The sequence below is a fragment of the Clytia hemisphaerica genome, unplaced genomic scaffold, assembly GCF_902728285.1.
Source record: "Clytia hemisphaerica strain Z4C2 unplaced genomic scaffold, Clytia hemisphaerica genome assembly, whole genome shotgun sequence".
Lineage (NCBI taxonomy): Eukaryota > Metazoa > Cnidaria > Hydrozoa > Leptothecata > Clytiidae > Clytia > Clytia hemisphaerica.
The window spans coordinates 501076-522196 of record NW_027104563.1 but is presented as its reverse complement, the minus strand read 5'-3'; the positions used below and the strand labels follow the sequence as shown (position 1 = coordinate 522196).

At 33.8% G+C, this 21121-nt stretch overlaps 1 protein-coding gene across 1 annotated transcript; it reads left to right on the top strand.

Annotated features, from left to right (window-relative positions):
• The first annotated feature begins 1459 nt into the window (after positions 1–1459).
• On the top strand, positions 1460–14174 carry LOC136823343 (beta-galactosidase-1-like protein 2). Its single transcript, XM_067079521.1, has 18 exons — positions 1460–1761; positions 2020–2088; positions 2215–2310; positions 2782–2890; positions 3081–3173; positions 3438–3522; positions 3779–3843; positions 4523–4673; positions 5002–5082; positions 5383–5472; positions 5826–5870; positions 6212–6270; positions 6733–6879; positions 7207–7287; positions 7936–8020; positions 12926–13013; positions 13256–13379; positions 13598–14174. The coding sequence occupies exons 1-18, from the start codon at positions 1493–1495 to the stop codon at positions 13823–13825; spliced, it is 1965 nt and encodes a 654-aa protein (XP_066935622.1). The 5' UTR covers positions 1460–1492; the 3' UTR covers positions 13826–14174.
• Positions 14175–21121: the final 6947 nt, after the last annotated feature.

The window sequence follows — 21121 nt, the reverse complement described above, 5'->3', positions numbered from 1 at the left end:
AGTGTGACTAACTGCAAGTTAGAGCAGTTGAAGGTAGTATGGTTTGTGTCCTCTGACTGATATGATTAACTCTACTAACTAAATATTTGATAGGGTGGACAGGGCAAAATTTTCCCCTCAACTTTTGAAAACCAAACTAATTTTATTTGAAATTCCTTTGTGAGAAAAAGGAGGGGTAATTTCTTAAGATTGGTCAAGTATTTCCAAAGTTATATTCAAAACACAAAAAATCACTCTTCCAAAGAATCGTCTGCTTATACCCCGTACCAGCAAGAAATAATTTTTTGAAATCACCAAAAATGGCAGATGAAATCTAGCCTTCCGCGTGACAGGGCGTGTGGAATTTTGCCAGGCATGGTCTGAAAATCGGCCCGATTAAAGTTTGTCTTATCACTAATGAGCTAGAAATGATAGCTAAAAACAAATTTTAGCACTAGAAATCTGAAAACCTCAGCTTTCAGATGGTGTATGCTGCTTATAATATGTACATGAAAAAATCAGCAATCTTATTGGAAAATTGCAATTTCTTCTATTTTTCAAAATCGAGATAGATTTTCAATTAAAAGCAGCATGTGATAGATTGTAGCCTAATGTTACCCTGGATGTGCTTAAAAAATGTGATTGAAAAGATGAGCTAGCTCATTAGCGACAGCTATTTGTTTCAATGTGGGTTAAGAATTTTCTGGTGTCGGCGTAAGTGAGCGCTAAGTTGTGTTTTCACCTTGACGTCAAACAACATCAATATCTTTGGAAAGAAAAGAGATTGTATGCAGTTTTTTTTATTTGTTTCCCTGATAATTTCTGATTGATTCAAAATAAGATGAAAAGATTTAAATGATTTAAAGGTATATATATATAAAAAGTACTAATGGATTGAAGTTCATTTTGGTGATTTCTTCCTTGTTCGGTGCCAAAAATCCTGACGAGTGCATACCCTATATTTGAAAAAAATGCTTTATTTTGAATCGGAAAAATCAAATCCTTTTTATATACAACTTACTGCTTCGAATTTCAAATATTGAGGGTGGGAAAGTTGAAAGAAGGTTCCAATCTCAGCTGCCGATCAATCGATCGTCATGTTGATTAATGTGGCATTGTTTTAATATTACAGTTTTAAATTATTCAACATGACATCCTGATTAGCAAAAGGTGTATTACCAGGTAGGTCCATAAATATCGCTTCAACACATCGTTATTTTACATTCCTTTGCATTGTCTTAAAATATAATTAACTAACTTACTGTATGGTGTTTTATTTTCATTGTTTCATTACTTATCCAACAGAATCACCTAATCCATTATCTTTAGACACTCATGTCTTATTTACAATTCTTAAAGTACCCAATGGATTGCGCTCCTGTCTATCGTCATGTCAGAGGGTCAGACAAAACTAAAAATGTATATCGTTTATTCCTCTTATTAACTGGTTAACTATTGTACAAATAATTTTAACAGAATAGTAATAACAATAAAATCTAATCAAATAACAAAAATGTTACATCGAAAATTACAACGCATTATGAAATGGAGGAAAGTTATTGTTTTGTTTATTGCTATATTTATCCTTTATACAATCAAAAGTAACATGGCAGAGAAAACATCACATACATCATCATTGAAAATCAAAGGGAAAGATTTTGTCTTGGAAGGTAAACCATTTCAGATTCTCTGTGGTGCAATACATTATTTTCGAATCACACCTGACTCTTGGGATGATCGAATCAAGAAAGCCAAAGGAATGGGATTGAACAGTGTTGACATGTAAGGATGCTTATTAAAGACAGGGACTTATACTCATACGCATGCATGTTTTATGTTTTTCTTTGATGATAGTTTTGGAGCTTTATACTTATTTTGAGCAAATATTGAAGAGTGTTGCTTATCCATTTTTCAAGTCAGCAATCTCTGTCAATTTTGTACGATTAGCAATTTTTTTAGAGTTTCAAATTACAAAGACGAGAAAATAAATGGTTTGCTTGAGATTTAAATTTTAGGAATATCTTTCTCTTTTATTTCTAGATACATACCCTGGAATCTACATGAACCCCAGCCTGGGAAATTCTCAACAACATATGCAAAGCAATTAAGGTAAAGATACAAATCCATCTTACATTGTCTCTGAATTGTTTTTACACTACGGTAAGTAAACTTTTTAAATGAAATGTGTATAGTATTAACTTGCTGTGTTTTAAATATTGAATTAATTGATTTTAGAATGTTTATGGACCTGCTCAAATCTAATGACATGTATGCAGTAATGAGACCTGGACCTTACATTTGCTCAGAATGGGATCTTGGTGGTCTTCCAAGGTTGGATAGATTTATTGAAATTTACTGCAGAGCAGTTTGTAGTTTTTGAGATAATGATCTCACTAGCCTTTTATTGCCTTTTGGTTATAGCTTTATATAAATTTGACTAACAATTCTAGAACAATTCATAACAGCTCCGAGCTTTCATTGGGCTTTTTTGGCACAGAGAAGAATCTCTGCCAAAAAAGCCCAATGAAAGCTCGGAGCTGTTTACGTTGTTAAGAATATAAGTCTTTATCTTAACAACGTATAAAATCTAACTCATAAATTCAAATTACAAAAAAAACAAGAAAAATTTAACCTCGCAAATGAGCAAAAACTTCATAGATCACCAAAAAATCTTTCTAACTAAATGACGTGCTTTAGAAATTTAGCGTTTAGAGTCCAACCTAAATTATAAATCATTTACTCTCAGCAAATGAGATATAGTTTTGAAGTTTCTTTCTTTAAACACAAACTTTTTGTTTACAGCTGGCTGTTATCTGATGATAGTATGAAGATAAGGTCATTATATTCTGGTTTTACAACAGCTGTTACTCGCTATTTCAATCATTTGCTCCCTATACTAGAGCCATATCAGGTGAGTGAGTTAGTAAGTCAATCAACTACTTAGCAATTTAGTTAATAGCAAAATTGACTCATTGTTAGGTCCTTTTTAATTAGACCCATGTGGATATTATTTCCAGGTTGGCTATAAAAGTGAATAATCCTTTATTTTCTTGAAGTTACAAAAAAGTATTCATTGATAATCACTTCTATTACTTTTCCAGCATTCAAAGGGAGGTCCAATCATAGCTTTCCAAGTCGAAAATGAGTATGGCTCATTTGGCACAGATGGGAAGTATATGGATTTCATTCAAAACGTAATTGAGCTTTTTGCCTTTTTTCATTATTTCTCATCATTAGCCATGATCTAACTCTTACCCGACTGATCCCTAAACTTTGGCTCTTTCAACTTTGTAATTAGCTGGCCTCATGGATTAAAGGTGCTTAGGGCTTTATAGTTGATAAAGTTATAAAATGGAATTATCTCCACCTCTTGCTGTCGAAATCAAGGTAAAAATGCTGAGCTTTTAGGTAACTATTGGGACAAGTAGAGTTTTTAAGCTTATTCTTTTTTTTTATAGGAATTCAGACGACATGGACTTCATGAACTGCATTTCATTTGTGATAATATGGAGGGAATTGGGAATTACGAAATGAAAGAGCAAGGTGACTGGTTAAATTGAAAGTCTTTATTAAAAGATAAAATCTTTTTTGTAAAAGTTGTATGTAAAGTATAGAAATGCAAAATGTCTATTTTAGGAGCAAGTCATGCAGCTCAAATTATCTGATAGTGATATAGTCTTTTATTTGATAGACTTAAGTGAAAGTTTTGGATGTATCTTTCAGGTTTGATGTCTAGGGTATAAACAGATCCAATTAATCATTACATTTTCATGACTATTTTTCTTGATTTCTTTGTCAGTTTTCCAGACAATCAACTTTATGACAAAAGCAGAAGAAGCTGTTGGAAAACTGTTGGAAATACAGGTAAACCGAAAGTGATCTCTGAGAGGGAACACCATCGGTTGTTTTGAAGGAATTTTGAATGAACATGAAAACTGCTATAAAATGGCAATATATATGGACCCAAATTTCTTTGAAGTGTTAGTATTCTGTAAATACTCCAGGGGTAAAAACTATTTAGGTATAAAATGAAAAACTTGAAATTCATTTTGCTTAAAGACTTTATTGAAGACTTCCATCTCTGAAAATTTCAGACATGCGAATTAAACAGTTTAAAGTTTATGTACTTGCAAAATTGGCCTTAAAAAGCATTTTGCTACCCAAAATTGGCTTAAAACGGCTCGTTTAGGGTTCCAATGGGCACAATTTTCAACCCAATATGATTATTTTGTTGTTTCTTCATAAAATTTAGTACAGCAAATGAATAAAATAAAATTTGAAATAGTTTTGACAAATTTACAGGCCTGAAAAGGCCAGAAAATGCCATTTTTTCCAATTTTTGCCTGTAGTGCGAATCAGTACCCCCAGGGGGGTTCGGCCAATTTTGGACTTCTGACCTTAAAAATTGCGCCGAATGCCTCACATCAGGTTAAATTTTCATAAAAAAACACTACATCTTGAATTTTCTGACTTTGCCCCAAAAATGGCTGTTGACGCCCTACCCTAAGACACGAGTACTTACAATTATATTTATTTTTTTAAGCCGAACAAACCAGTGTTTGTGACGGAATTTTGGGATGGTTGGTTCACTCATTGGGGAGAGCAATACCATTATGTTGGTGCTGAAAGGTTAACAAAAACATTGGATTACATGCTGAAACATGGATACTCTGTTAACTTCTATATGTTTCATGGTAATTATTTTTTCATTTTCATCTAACATGAAATTCATTGATCTAAAATAATCTTTAATCTTTGGCCTGTACAGATTTCACTTTACCTCTTCTTACTTGCTTTTTGTTGTCACCAGCAGATGGCCAGCAACAGTGTTCCTGGTTCAAATTATTTTCTGAAGATAGAATTTACACATCATTGCCAAAAATCCCAATTTGATGAACTGCCAGATTGAACAGGAGTATTCTTGGCAAACAATTTTTATGTACTAAAAATTGCTTTGGACATTCACATTTTTAAGTATTGCACATTTTTTCAATTTTAAAATCCTATCTTTTTATCCATCAGGAGGGACGAATTTCGGATTTTATAACGGTGCAAATGCCAATGACGATGGATCTAATTACCAATGTGATATCACCAGTTATGGTAAAGGTTTTTATGTTGCTGCTAATGGAAATGAAAAAATGAGGGGTCAACGACTCTCGTTTACTTCTTTCCTGACCATCTTTATTGATCACCAGTTTTCTTCTTTCAGTTTTTTTAAATTAACCAAATTGTTGAATCCGAAGAGCTTCAACTTGCTGACTTGTCATGTGACATAAATATATAGGAGAAATTATAAATATCCTTTCTGAAACCCAATTTAAGATTTGATAGTATCTATAAACCGTTTGCTGAATTTACTATATTAAGAAAACTCTTTACAAGCCTCTTATTCCATTACAGATTACGATGCACCAGTATCTGAAGGAGGCGATTTAAACACCAAGAAATATAACCTCTTCAAGAAAACCATTCAACATTATACCACGAAAGGTACCTGCTATTCCACTTGATACGTAGTTTGTCCTCGTTTTGATTTATGCGTAGTTAAAAGGAGATTGCTATATCGTAGGATTAGCTATAGGGGTTTTCTTGCAATAAAAACACGGAAATTCAAAAATGTCTTTCAAAGACTTTATTCTTCATTCCATAAAGATAAAGTAAAACTTCTTTCACAATCTAAGAATATTGCAATATTATACACTTGATCTAGTCTACCCCACTAATAACGAACCTAGAATCCTGGTGAATGAGCAGATAAATGAGTGTGTCACCATCATTGCAGTACCCATTCATTGTACCCATTGATTTTAGATTGAAATTTAATTTAATTTCGTTTCTTCTAGAACCTGAGAAACAGTCCTTTGATGAGAATTATAAACATAATTATGGTATGGACATCGCCTTTGTCTTATTTGTGTTCATTTCAACCCTACTGTAGATGGTCAGTCATACAGACCGGAGATCTTTACATTAATAAAAAACAAATCTTGGTTAAGGCTCTGATGTTCAGTGTTTTCGTGATTTTCAGGCTTAAAATATATGTTCTTTAAAAAGCTTACTTCATTAACTTAATGACGTTAAGGGGCAAGTATTCTTGTCTTTTAGCGTTTCTAAAATCCTTAGCTCTTAGTTTTGTCGAAGTTTTGGTGAAAATTTAGCCTTGTGCTTATTATAAAATTGTTCTCATTAAAAAGTCGTGTATAGTAAACATGAATTCTTTGTATTACAGGCAATATTGAACTGAAATATCAAACGACTCTATCTCAATTGCTTAAAGACTCAGATATGGTATGAAACCAGTATTAATTTTCATTTTTTGGTCTCAAAATTAATTTTTTGACTCTTTATTTAACTTTTAATGGTCATTACACTTTCTGCCCCTTTCTGGGTTAAATCAAGAGTCAAAATGCCAAGTCGTTGTCACAGCATGACGTCAGGGTTTTGGGTGAAAAAAGATCACTACTTGTTAAAACTCACTGAATGTTCTATTGAGAAGCCATATTTTTCCCTTTGTTTTGAATTGAGTGAATCTTGTAATAATAATCATAAAAAAGTTATTCTTTTTTTTCTCTCTGGAAAACCATGGTCTGCTACTAAAAGCAGTAAAATAGACATCAAAGACCGTTCTTTTTCTTTGTTTCCAATAGGCAAATTGGCATAATCTAACGCATATCATGAATTGGGGCTATTATTGCACTAATGATCCATGTCAGTTAACCTTAATGTTCTGATTTGTTTTATTATTATCAGCATAAAGAGGTTCGTGAGGCGATTTGTAACATGGAATCAGTCAAAATGGCTGATGGCTCAAGTCAACAATACGGTTATGTTGTGTATGAGACGGTGGTTACTAAGGGCGCTAAACTCCATATCAAAAATGCTCGTGATTTTGTATTCGTAAGTGCCATTTTATTTGGACCTTTTTCTATTTTCTAATGTTTAGATATTGTATTACCTCGAATAATCGCCCCTCCCTCCTCGAATAAACACCCCTCCTAAAAATAAAAAAAGATAATAAAACGCCCGGGGCGTTTATTCGAAGTAATACGTATACAGTATTGACGGTTTCTGGGAAAAATTGCACGTTTTCGCCTTATAAAAGACTTCTTTTTTTCCCGAATCTGTTTTTTAGAAGTCTGTTTTTGCTTGAAAACTTGTAAACTATTGAAGAAAGTTAGTTTGACCTCTTGGTGATAATTTGCATTGGTAATTTTTGTGTTGCAGGTTTTGATTAACGATCGATTGGTCGAAACGGTGTTGAATATTCAGAAAGCAATTACCGTCAACGTTGAAGGTTATATACGGGTAAGCTACATTACATACTTCCACTGTACTCATTTAGAACAAGACCATTCAGCATCATTTCGATCAAAAAAATATTTAACCTTTTCTCCTTGTGGCGAATAATAAAAGTTAGAGATGAACTAGGGGGTGCCTTCAAAGATCTTGGTTCGATGCCTGCCGTACCAATTGTACAAAGTGCGTTGTGCCTTGATTAGGTTTTGAAAATACTTTTAACTGTCATGAGACAAGTCTTACTTACAAGAAGTACTTTGTAATCCGTTTAAAATTGAGCAAGCCACTCTTGTTTCTAAGATTTTGGTCAATAAAGTAAAAAACCGAAAGGTTAAAAGCCTTTCTCAGGCAAGAAAAAGTGAAGCCTTAGAATATACGACATATTTTTGACGGCCGATTGAATTTAGCGGTTTCTTTATTTTCGGTTGGTATATTTTTTGAAATCTAGCCAAAAAGTTTACTTTAAATCTGGAATCTGTAAAAATACCATGCGGGCTGCGCAAGGCCGCACAACCTAGGTAGGATTTAGTGGCTTCAAATCCTACGTAAAAGATTCGCTTCTAGCCCTAGAAGAAAATTCAGAAGGATTCACGCGAATGGATCGTTAAAAAATCAATAATCTACATTAAACAAAAGGATTATTGTCTTTTATTTTAGACTGGGTCAGCAAACAACATCAAGATTCTAGTGGAAAATGCAGGACGTGTTAATTATGGAAAAGATATTGGAAATCAACGAAAAGGTACTTAACTAAAATTGTATACCTAAGGAAAAGGGAGCCTTCGGGTCGCCCTCGACTGCGATCGCAAACTCACTCTTACTTTTACAGTTGGCTCAATAGAACTTGCAAAGCACGTGGGCTTGTAGGGCGCTTAATTTAATAGGCTTGGAAAAATATCACGGAAAATCCAATAAAGATATTGAGATTCTGTTTAAAATTCTTTAACATAGTTGTCGGTTTTGTATTTTTCATTAAGATTTTTCGTTAAAATCTATGCTGAAAATGAGTAAAATTTTCAAAATTTGATGACGTCGTAAATGATGACGTCGTAAATGATGACGTCATTCATTTCAAAATTTTTTGTAATTTCTTTTGATTCACATTGTTAATACCTATCACCTGTCAAAATTTGAATATGATTGGATCAACATTTCAGAAGTTATCGCAATTTTAAAATTTTGAGTTTTAAGCGATTTTAGCTTGGTTTTATGTCATGTTTCACAATAAAGTCATAAAACCTGATTTTGAAGACCTATGACCCTAAGAATTTGCACAAGTACTCTTAATAAGATTTTATAAAAAGTCAGAAAGTTTCAGATCGTTTCTAAAATTTTTCTCCGTGATATACACAATAGAACACCAGCGTGGTAGATTCTACCCCCCCCCCCGACTGAGGTTAAAAGGGTTAAGAAAAGTAAAACAAAGAAGTTTGATTTAGACAACTATTATTTGACCGGGAAACTCTGAAGTAATATGTGTTATAGAATATGTTAATATATTATATTTAAGAAAATAAATTCTTAAGGATTAAACAATGCCTTGGAGTGGATATACGTGGCATACGTCATCTTACCAGTGCGACAAAAGTGAGACAAAAATGACATCGAGATGAAATTTTGCACAGACGCCCAGGAACATGTTAGAAAATTATCATCCGAAAATCCTGGCGAACTTAGTACTTTTTCTATGACTTATTTAAGGGGTAAGACTTTTTGAAGACCTGGTCAAGGGTGATAATGAATACACGAATTGCAAAATTAAAATATGAAGCCAAATCAGGCTTTTAGTCGAACATAAACCTTAATAAAACATAACCTTTAATACTGATTGGTTGAAATTTATCGACAATGATAAAGTTATTAACTGTAAGTTTTACAACAGGTAACATTGGAGTAAAATCACGTGAACTTTTTCGAGTAATCACATTTTTTGACTACACTGCTATAATTTTGCAACCCGTGTATTGTAGAAAATGGGTAGGTACCGAGTTCAGGGTGTGTGCCCTTATTTCCTAAAAGTGAGGACACCTCATTGTGCCTCTGAACCAAATTTCATCTCAACAACATTTTTGTTTCGCAATGTGCAATTCTACTTGATTCCAAAACATTTCATTATTTTCCCATGAAAATGATTTGGCAGTCAGTTTTTAATTCAAATGAATGTTTATAACGCTTCTTCGATACACTGATAAACAGGAATCATAACAGTAAAGGGAAAGCACCAATCCTTGTTTAAGCATAATTCTTTTTGTTGGTTTTCGTAACGTATGACTTTGCAATTTCTGATGCTGGTCAACATAGTATTACGATTGGTAGCAATAGCATTTACTTTTACAATAGTATTTTCAACTTCGTCCGCCATTGGGATTGCAGTTGTTGATAGCTTTGTTTCTTCATGCCTTGCTCTCTCTGTTTTCAACGTTAAACCACTTTTGATCACAGGGCTCGACATTACCATTGTTACAATGAGTACGAAAAACACAAGTAGAAATCTCATTTGAGATCTGAAGACGAAATTGTATTTCATTTTTTTTGCTAGAACAATGAAGACATTCTATAAAATTTCTGTCAATACATTCCTTAACCAGGTTTCTTTGTGATGAATTACAAACCCTTTGTTTTAATTGTTATTTATAAGGAATTGACGTTATCAAGTCAAATATCTGAAGAATTTTATAGGCAATGAATAAAACATTGAAAAACTAATGACAACCTAATTTATGTGGAATGCATTACCCTTTTTTATAGGGAACACGTTTATAAGAAACTTGAGGCTGAAAATGTTCTGAAAAATAGGGAATTACTAAGGAACTGTTCGGGCTGAGAATAAGAAACAAGTTAAGAAACATTAAGTTTCAAACTTGAACTCGCACACATTTACAAAAACCTAAAAAAAAAGTTTTAAAAATATTCATGAAACAACGTTCAATAAACGTTATTTTCAGTATTTTAGTCAGTTGTTTAACAAAGCATCAAATCAGTCCAAGCCTAGCAGCTAAGTGAATAAGGAACTCGATTAGGAACTTTGAAGTTGAAATTATCTGGAAAAATAAGGAGCTCCAGGCTCGGAGCCAAGTTCAGGTTCCTTTAAAAAAAAAAGACGTGTATGTATCTGACATGAGAAAAGTGTTTAGTGGGAGCGCTTATGACAAGGCTTCTAGCGCAACTAACCAATGGGAAATACCGTCAACTGCTCTAACTTGGGACAAAACATGGGACGGCAATTCGGCCACCATTTCACCGAACTTCCAAAGTCATTTGATTTCACTTAATAAACGGCGTGTTAAAAAATACACGATTTCTCTTTCGCATCGAGTAGAAAATAGAAAAAAAATATAAAAAAATCCTTAGTGGAACAATCGCGAATGTCTGGAACGAAGAAGACCAAATTAGTGGCAAAACGATGGAGCGTTTGACGTCACTCGGGCGGCAAGTTACACACTCATTATTTGTTAATCCCATTCGGCGATAGGCGGTTAGGCGGCGGGTGTTCTCTAATTCTCCAGTCTGGAAATTAAATAGGCCTGAAATAGGCCTTTTCATTAATTATTTTGCTTGCACGACTGCCTTGTTTTGAAATCATTACCAAGATGATCAAATCTCTTGTTTATTCAAGTGTTACTTTTTAAATAGAGTGAACTTATTTTGAATCGCCGTGAACTTCTCTGGGAATCAATTAACAACGAGGTAACCGTTTTCCATGACGTAATTTATGAAAAGGTCTATTTAGAGGGAAGATGAAAATATCGTCCATTACTTTCGAGATATTATTTTCGCAACATTTTGCTTTAACACTATCTCCCCCGATGTAACAAGGAAAAAAGTATTGCAAAAATTATCATAATGAGCTTACCCACTGCACTGTAGGCATCCCCTCTGATATGTTTTGATATAGATGATGCGTATCGTGTATACAATTCCTGTCTGACAGTTACTGCTTCATTTTTCTTAAAAAGGCTCAGAAATCCAATGATTGTATTAACCCCTAGTCATTCAAATTTTCAATTCAAATTTAATGAAATTTAAAGATTTCTCATATAATAAAACTTACTAATCAAGCTAATCAAGTTTCTAAAAGTCAAAAATATAAAGATGGGGTAACTCTCAGACGGGAATTTTTTACACGATACGCATTCCCTATATCAAAACATTTCAGAGGAGATACGCGCAGCCTAGTCATACTTCTCACTTCATCGGAATCTAAAAGTGAAATAAGATATGTGTCCCACAAAAACAAATACACGACCTCATTTTGATATTAGCAAATCTGAATATTTAGCACAGCAATTTCCACCTGATGTTTTGGAACATTGAATTTCCCTGTGAAACCAATTTTTAACTGATTAACGTGAGAGAAGGTTTGTTGCCAATTAACCCTTGCCAATTCGAATTCGAACGAAGTCCAATTTCTTCTAATTACAAAGAGATTCAGAGCAATGGGCTTTTCCAGAAAAAAAACCGTGCACCCCCTGTTGAGGAGTCCATTTCCATTCCAAGGGGGTATGGTTTGAAATGCAGTGGAATTCCATAGTAGTAGACAAAAATCCGTCAAAAATAAGTGGAATTCCATGGAGGTAATGAATGAAAATCTGTAAAAATTCGGAATTCTAGAGGGGTGTGATCCTAAAATTGCCTGGAATTCCAAAAGGGTAGTTTACAAAAGATTGGAGCTCCTCAACAGGGGGTGTACGGTTTTTTCTGGAAAAGCCCAATATATATCACTTTTTGATTTTCTTGATATCTTGGATGCTATCAGAATCATTAAAAAGTGTACTTAGGCACTTGGTAACAAGCTTGAGTAAATGGAGGACAAGAATCTAAGGATATCTTCTCGCTTTCTTTCTGATTATAAAAAAAGATTTCCCTTTGATGGGGACTGGGAATTAGTTCAAGTTATAGAAAGGCTCCAATAAAAGAACTTTATATCGGATAAAACCAGTCCGAATTAGTGATAGTCTACTGTAATAGCTCACCCGGATCCTTTGTTAAGATTCAGTTTAAGGTAACGCTTGAGTTATGGGGCAAGCTTCTTTCGTTCAAAAAAAAAGTAATGTCGAAAGTCTTTTAATCAACAACTGTTTGGACTAGTCGCTTTTGATTTACTCGGAAGCTGAGATATAGTACTATGTAATCACTTAGATATTTAAAGTGATTTAAATGGCGTTAATTTCGGAATATTGCTTTTCTTCTTTACACGAAAATAAAGCTGGACTTTCCCAAGATGATAATCATCATCATAATCATATTTTCAAATCACAAAAAAATATGTTAAATGCTGCAACCTACGCCGCGCCCACACACTTAAAAAATTATACAAAACTCAAAAGAGTCCTCTCTCCTATATCTGTTGCTTCAACCAAAAGGTGTTATCTGATAACCAATCCTGTTTGGTGAAAAAAATTAATAATCTTTTTTATAATATTTTCTTTTTTCGACCTACCTGGAGGTCCTATAAATTAAACGTTGTTCGTTCGTTCGTTCGTTCATTTTTGCACAATGATTCAAAATGGCAATTACCCAAAATGTGACGGAAAAAGATTTTCGAAAAATAACTTCCCTACTTGAGCTCTAACTTTAATCATCAGGTAGGTCCAATCAGCATTCCGACTTGTTTACTTCATTCTCTTAATATTTTTTTGCTTCGTAGGAATTCTTGGTGGAGTGACATTAGATAATAGTGACGCGACTGGATGGACCATATACCCTTTACAATTTGACGAAGATCTTGTTTCAAAGTGAGAATTTTTTCGAGTTGCTTACGTAGAAATCTTATTAAAGTTTGTGGAAAAATAAAGAGACATAACGTGTACAAATTCTCAGTACGGGGGATCAAATTTCTTTTTACATGGGACCAAAATTCGGGGGGGGTCAACCCCTGAAGAAGATTTAAAGATGTTACATCCTCCACCTCTATGTAATATCTTTATGGAAGAGTTAGCTATTTGTTTTTTAACAAACCAACATTTCTTTTTTTTAGGCTTGAGAATAATCCAACACTATGGGAGCCATCGGATGGTGAAAAGGAGAACTCACAACCTACACTTTATAAAGGTTTCCTAAACATTGATGGTCCTCCGAAAGATACATACTTTAAAACGAGGGTAAGTTGTTTACCAATGAATCTCCACAAATGAACCCGAGTTTAGTGTCAAATGCTTGATGATTTATCATATTAAGTAACAAAAAGTTATCAAATGGTACAAAGAATGTCAGCTCAATTTCATTTGAAAATTTATTTCAATTTTGTCAAACAGCTCTCTAAATCATTTATCATGTATAAGAGAGAATTTAAGTTGACATTTTCTCTCTTTTTTACCAGGGTTGGTTCAAGGGTGTTATTTTCGTTAACGGTAAAAATCTTGGTCGTTATTGGAAACGTGGTCCTCAATTTACACTTTACGTTCCAAAACAGTGGTTGAAGAGTGGGATTAATACTGTTCTGGTCTTTGATTTGCACGGTGAGCAGTCCCATCACTGTGACGGATTTCCTTGCATCGAATCTGTTGATACTCCTGATGTTGGAGCCAAAAAAGAATTCCACATTTGAAAAAATTGACACAAAATATGATTGGAAGGGATTTATTGAAATGAAATGAAAACTTTAAGACGGTATGCGTTACTTTTAATCGAGCTTGACAAGGTCTTGAGAGTAAACCTTACAGCAAGTTTTCTGTACACAGACAATTATCTACGGCTAATTTCAAAATTCATTGCCGTAAAGGGTCTGTTGTCATTGTCTTTTCTGATTTAAGATTTTTCGAACCAACCGCTGCAAGCGCGCGCGAGAGAAGAGAGACGAAGAGAGATCTATAAATTGCTATCTATAAATCATAGTCATTATAAAGAAAAACCGGTCTGGCAATGTAATTTTTAGCTTTTTGTTCAATTTTTTTTTTGTTACAAACAAAAGACAAGTTGCGATTTGCATACTTTTTGATCTTGGGATTGGTCTATTTTCTAATCACATGATCAAAAAGTTTGCAAAATAAATCGATTTTGGTACATAAGCTCTATTATTTAACAATAAAAAGAGACAAAAGCCTTCCAGACCAGTGTTTTTATAATGACTATGTATAAATCATACTTCATCACATCGAGGCTTCCGTACGGGAATTTTTTTGTCAAACAGACAAAGCGCACATAGTGTACTACGAAGCGATAAACGTGAGATACACACTGGTACAGAGTATACAATAAGGTGTGTCAGTGATAATGTAACCTTGAGCTTTTTTGATGAGGCTTGGGTTTTTACCGGGATGATTGATCATATAAGGATGGAGGAAGAAACATTTCTCATTTTATTTTTCCTAAGTTTCTTGCAGGGAAGATTAGACAAAGTCTCCTAGGTGAGATTTTGCGACAATTTAATGAAGAGGCGAGTGTTACCTCGGGTTTTGATTACGCTTTTGTCTTGGGATGAAGATGGGGTTGTTTGGGATAATCAGATCACTTCTATGAAGTGTAAATATATTTAACCGATTTACGGTCATGGGTTTAAAAAATGAATTTAAATAAATGAATGAAAATAAATTTAGCATTTTAAATACCTTTCATACACATTCATTTTATTTATACGGTAGATGAAATTAGAATGATGCATTTTTATAAATTTTAAAAATTTTACACACACAAAAATAGAGAATATTACTCATATTATAATAAAGAGAAATGTAAGTGATAAAGTTATTGTATTCCATCACCACACCCGCTTTACGTTTAACACATAAGGGAGGGAGAGGGGGCAGGTTAGAAAGTATGTGCCTGTAAACGTAGTACACTGGACATCACATAACAGTTTTACATCAAATCTTTTAGAGACTGGTTTTTATATTTATCAAGGTTTAGATTTCAGTGGGAACTTGATTTCACTGTAAGTCCTTGGGATGCCTTGGAGTTTTTACAAGATGCTTAACTGATTGGTTATTTTTAAACAATAGGGATGACGCGTTCTTTAGAAAAAGTAATAAAATCATTTGTCTCAACATTTAACGACCAACAGAGTCATCAAAGAACTTGTAAAAACTCCAGCTTGACCCAAGTCCTTGGACAATATTTTACAAAGTACATATTTGAACAGGTCGAAGTATGGTAAAGCTGAAACAAATATGCGGCATAAAACACATTCTTCTGATGGATTCTCGATATTCAATACTGCAATGCTTTATTGCTGAAACTCTTTGAATGTACGATGCAGGTCGTGGATAAACTGGTTCTTACATTGAAACTGATAATGGCTTTGCTGTGATGACCACATTTGTTATCGCTAAGGCAGCCAAAACAAATATTGCCGAATTCTTCATACTGTTGATATCGTTCAAAAGATCTGAAAAAGATTAAATTAATGGGCTTTAGAAAGAAATCAAGTTTATCTTCCTTATAACCAGAGATGAACTTTGAAACAAGGTTGCAAGCTTGTTTCTATGGCTTGGATTCTTTTAGAAAAAATTTAATATGGCGGGGGAGGGGTGGAGGATATGAAATTTTTTGGAAATTTACCCCCGGATAATTTTTACCCCCTGGACAAGCATCAGTTGACCTTCAGGAAATTCAAAATCACCCCTAATCAGATCAGAGCAAGTTTATTGACCCTAAAACAAGGCAAATGTTGCAGATTTTTCGCTACCAAATTTTCGCTCTTTAAACATGAACCTAAATTCACTTAAAATCTCTTCCAAGTAAAACGACACTTCTTTTTGTTGAGGATAACTTCTTAACTTAAATGGGAAAATTTAAAAAGGCGTAAGTGTGAATATAATTATTTTGGTCATTTAATAGTTAACATATGTCCTAAAAATGCAATATTGAGTTTTTCCTTCTTTCCTTTTGGAAGGAATATCCTTATTGTTCCTTACGATTGAGAATATTAGCATTCACAGAAAGAAGATAAAGTACAGAAGAAAAAATAGCTTTAAAGTATTTTACCCTTAGGCAAAAAAAAGATACAATCAACCAAAATCTACACGGGAATAAGTCATTTGAATGGAGTTTTAAAGGGTTAAATGATGTTAAAGAAAATCTTAGGGCCAAACCTCGATCCAAACTTTTTTGCGCGGCTGCTTTTTGAGTTGAAGTTTACACTGTCCCTTAATGCCGAACAAAATAGGAACTGTCTAGCGTGGATATATTCTGGTCTACATTTCCGCCATACAAAAAACGAAACAGCTTTTGTATTAAATAAAATTCACTTATTAATTTCGCCTTGCGAAAGTATTACGATAGCCTTTAGCGGCGGCGGCGGTGTAATAAAAAAATTAGAAAACGAAAGTACTCGATACGGTGGAAAAACTCACTAAATTTAATTTACAAATTACACGCGCGTATAACCACGGACGATTTTCGCGGGTTTTCTTTGGATTACGTCATATATCTTTGTGTCTTTAGCTTCACAGTTTAGATCTTTTCTTTATTTTCTTATAAGCATATACTTTATAAGAATCAAATCAATAACTCTTGATAAACGGTGAAATACCCTTCGGTAATTAGTTCTTACAAAGTAAACAATGGATGGCGCACAATATGAGCATATCTTTTTTTTCTTATAAGCATATACTTTATGAGAATCAAATCGATAACTCTTGATAAACGGTGATATACCCTTTGGTTATATGAGCATATTTATTTTTCTTATAAGGACATACTTTATAAGAATCAAATCAATAACCCTTGATAGACTGTGATATACCTTTCGGTAATTAGTTCTTACAAAGTAAACAAGGGATGACGCACGATATGAGCATATTTATTTTTCTTATAAGCATATACACTCTATAAGAATCAAATCAATAACTTTTAATAGACTGTGATATACCTTTCGGTAATTAGTTCTTACAAGGTAAACAAGGGATGGCACACAATATGAGCATATTTATTTTTCTCATAAGCATATACTTTATAAGAATCAAATCAATAACTCTTGATAAAAGGTGATATAGCCTTCGGTAATTAGTTCTTACAAAGTAATCAAGGGATGGCACGCAATATGAACATATTTACATTATCTTATCGGGGAAAACTTCGTCGGGGAAAAATATTCGTCATTTGCTGGTAGTTGCTAAACGCATTAAGGCCGGGGTAAATTTTCGTCGGGGAAAAATATTCGTCACTTGGCCAAAATTTCGTCACTTTTCCCCAACGAAGTTTTCCCTGATAAGGTTTTTTTTTCTATAAGAATCAAATTAATAACTCTTTATAGATGGTGATATGCCCTTCAGTTATTAGTTCTTAAGAATTAAACAACCATTGTTCGTAAATTGATCTTATCTTTTTAGCGATTTTGAGCCTCGTTGTTCCTCGTTGACTTCATATTAGCTTTCATCTCTACTTCTTGTTTTTTCCCATGCAGTTTAAACTTTAGGCGAAATTTTCGACTTCAAGTCGTCTTGTATACTTCTATAATTTACTGGGACAAACTTTTTCACATGTCAGAATAATCTGCTGTGAAAAACTAATGTTATTATATAATGTACTTAAGGTATGTGGACGACACATGCTCTTTAATTGGTCATATCTTTAGAACGACAAATTTTTATACGTCAAAAGTATATTTATTTTCTGAAAAACAGTAATATTTTCTAACTAATGGTAAAAATTTCGCTTAAATTTTAAAAATTGAACTACCGTGAAAAGCACGCAGGCCGAAATCATATATCGACCTGTGCCAACCAATCCGGGTTCTATTTAGCGCGCATTCAACGCAGAGAAAAGTAACCATATCGACAATCCAAGATCTTGGATAAAGTTCAAAGTTGATTTTTTTTCGCGTCGTTGAGAACACAACTCAAAAATGTCATCAACGCTTTTTAAAAAGAGTCACTGATAGAAAATCATAACATGAAGATTTGTCCGTTATTTCGATTCCATTGAAGTAATATTACCATAGTTAATACTTTAACCGGATTAAATTTCGCGAGCTAAAAAAATCGCGAAATTTTCTGGATTTCATTTCGCGAGTCAAAGTTTTGAAATATTTCGCGTGGATTTAATTTCGTGAATAAGCCAGAAAACAGCTGAAAATAGCCATTTTTTGCCATAAATGGAGACGCCAAAAATACAATTTTAAAAGTTTTGTGGTGGATTTAATTTCGCGAATCAGGAATCTCACGCGTGTTCGCGAAAATGGCAAAAATTCGCGAAATCGCGAAATTTAATCTCGCAAAAATTAATCCGAATAAAGTAGTTTATAGTAATTACTCTTATACATTTGAGAATCACGTAAAAGATTTATTTTGAAAGAAATTCATTTCAATTACACTTGAAGGTTTCTGGGGAATTTGTCATAGTAAATATGTATACTGATACAGTCTGCTAGACATTAATATGGTAATATTTGCTCTTCATCTTTGATTCTTTCTACAATGATTAGATTGACACATGTGCGAAAAATTCCTATTATTGGTCTTCAGAGGTTGATATATTCTTCGAAAACTCAACCTCTGATACTCAGGGTAAAACTGAACAGGATTACATAATTAAATCAGGCAAGTCTATTTTCTTCTTATCTGCTGAGAGTGCTCGATGACATCAGAGCTTGTTCAAATTAAAAGAAAGATACTTTGATTTATTGTTTCAGAACTTTAGGTTTCATGCCGCCCGTATGGACGACAATCATCAGCTATAAAAATATAAAAATCGTTTGAAAAATATTCATACACAAGGGCTTCTTCGTTTTGAAATTCTGATACGTCACTTTTTCAGGTGACGTCTAAGTTCATGAGTAAATGCTTATTTCTGTGTCGACATTTTGCGACAATTTCAGTCTGTTTATTCAAAAAGTTTTTGCCTGGGTAATTGACGATTTCAAATTTCTCGAACATGTACTTTAATGGGATAAACTCTCGCGGAGATTAAATTTATCGCGGATTTCGTGGATTTGGGTGTCATTCGCGAGAATCTGCGAAATTAAATCCCAATGGAAGTTTGAAAGGGCCTCATCCGCGAAATTAAGTACCCGCGAAAAATTTGAAATCTTTCTTCGATCCCCGAAAATTTGAAATTGTAAACTTTTACGAACATGTACAAATTGAAAAAGGAGGACTACAAAAAACTCCTCACAAACTCCATCACCGCAGATTATCAGACGGATGCGAACAGCTCGAAATTGTCAATCAGCACTCAGAGTAAGAGAATCGTCAAAGATTATACCACCATTGCAGACAGATTCGACGTGAACAATTGCTTTATTACTTTGAAAGACCACAAAGACAATTTCTCGGCCAATCCTAGCACCCGACTGACCAACCCCGCAAAAAACGAAATCGGCGGAATGAGCAAAGTAATCCTCGAAAGGACCAATGGAAATGCACAACCGACACCATCGATTGGTTCAAAGGAATCCAAGACAAAAACCTGCACACATTTATGGTGTTCGATGTCAAGAACTTCTAACCATCGATACTCGGGTAAGTTATGGCATGTCTTAAAATTACCATAATTTTTAGATCGCATTAGTCGACAGAAAATGACCAAAAAAATGACTGAACCTGAAGGGTACTATGATGAAGTTTCTAACCTGATGTGTAACCTAATTGTTTTTTCACTGATTTTCGCGAAAAACCGCAAAAACTGATTATGACGTCATAATCGATGACGTCATAAAAACTAAAAATTGAATTTCTCAAGAATGGTTTATCCAATTATCTTCAAACTTTCAACAAAGATGTATCTCATAAAAGTGGATCATTTGAATAATTTTTTTTTTTCAAAATTCTGATTACGTCAGCAAAAAATAGGATTTTTCATTTTTATCTAATTTATGCTGACGTCGTCAAAATTTCGAAAAATTTCTTTCTTCAAATGATCGACCTTAGTGTGATACATCTATGGTTAGAAACTTCATCATAGTACCCTTCAGGTTCAGTCATTTGTTTGGTCATTTTCTGTCGACTAATGCGATCTAAAAATTATGGTAATTTTCAGTTTTTGAGACATGCCATAACTTACCCGAGTAAAGAGTCCCTCCCTCCTCAAAAAGGCTCTCCGATTCGCAAACTCGATCGCACCGCTTAATCCAGGAGAACGAGAGATTATCTTCCATTCTTGTAAGTTAAGAAGACTTGGTCAAAAAAGGAAACGAACTTTTCGACGTCACTATGGGTGCATATTTTTTTCCGGCCGAAAATGTCGGAAACATGCCGGAAATCGTCGTTTTTCCAGATTTTCATTGGATGTTTTCCTTATATTTCTATGTTTTTCACACAAAAACATTATTGATAACAATGCTCACCATCAAGCATGATTTTTGCGACCAGAACTTTCTATTTATTTTTTCCCTGCAACCCTTCCCTCTCCCCCATCAACAATCAATGATAAATTTATTGTGTTATGCATTTTCGCTAAACGCTATATTTTCTGACTGATTTTTTCATTTTTCTCCCCGCATTGCTATCTAACTTTCATCATTAGGTAGGTCCATTCAGCATCTAGCTTGTTTTACATATATCAGGTAAAAGAAACGTTTGGCGAGCTTGTTTGTTGATTTGCGTCCCACCACTGCTGCACCACTTTCCGTGTTTATAGTTTTAGCGGGACTAGGCTAAAATTTTGAAAATATAATTCATCTACTAAAATATGTTATAAATACTATCATATTTTTAAGATTTCTATATCTCCTTCATTAAAACAAAACAGAACGTACTATGTCAGTTCATTGTTTTATTTGAATATTTTCCATCGCAATTAAGATCGGCTTTAAAATGGTTATCTCCTTTATACAGTGCGTTATATTTTATATGAGAAGCACGGGAAACGCATAGAGGCAATGGAGCAGATCAAAGCAGGAAAGAAATTCAATGAAGTTGCCACATAATTTAGGGAAGATAAAACCAGATCAGGGGTAGGTTTTAAT

What these genes read in the sequence shown, in the direction of transcription:
- LOC136823343 (XM_067079521.1), top strand. Translation starts at nt 1,493, where the DNA reads ATGTTACATCGAAAATTACAACGCATTATGAAATGGAGGAAAGTTATT. An exon ending in GAATTATAAACATAATTATG is followed by an intron (nt 5,871 to 6,211) that starts GTATGGACATCG and finishes TTTGTATTACAG; the next exon opens with GCAATATTGAACTGAAATAT. An exon ending in TGCTTAAAGACTCAGATATG is followed by an intron (nt 6,271 to 6,732) that starts GTATGAAACCAG and finishes TATTATTATCAG; the next exon opens with CATAAAGAGGTTCGTGAGGC.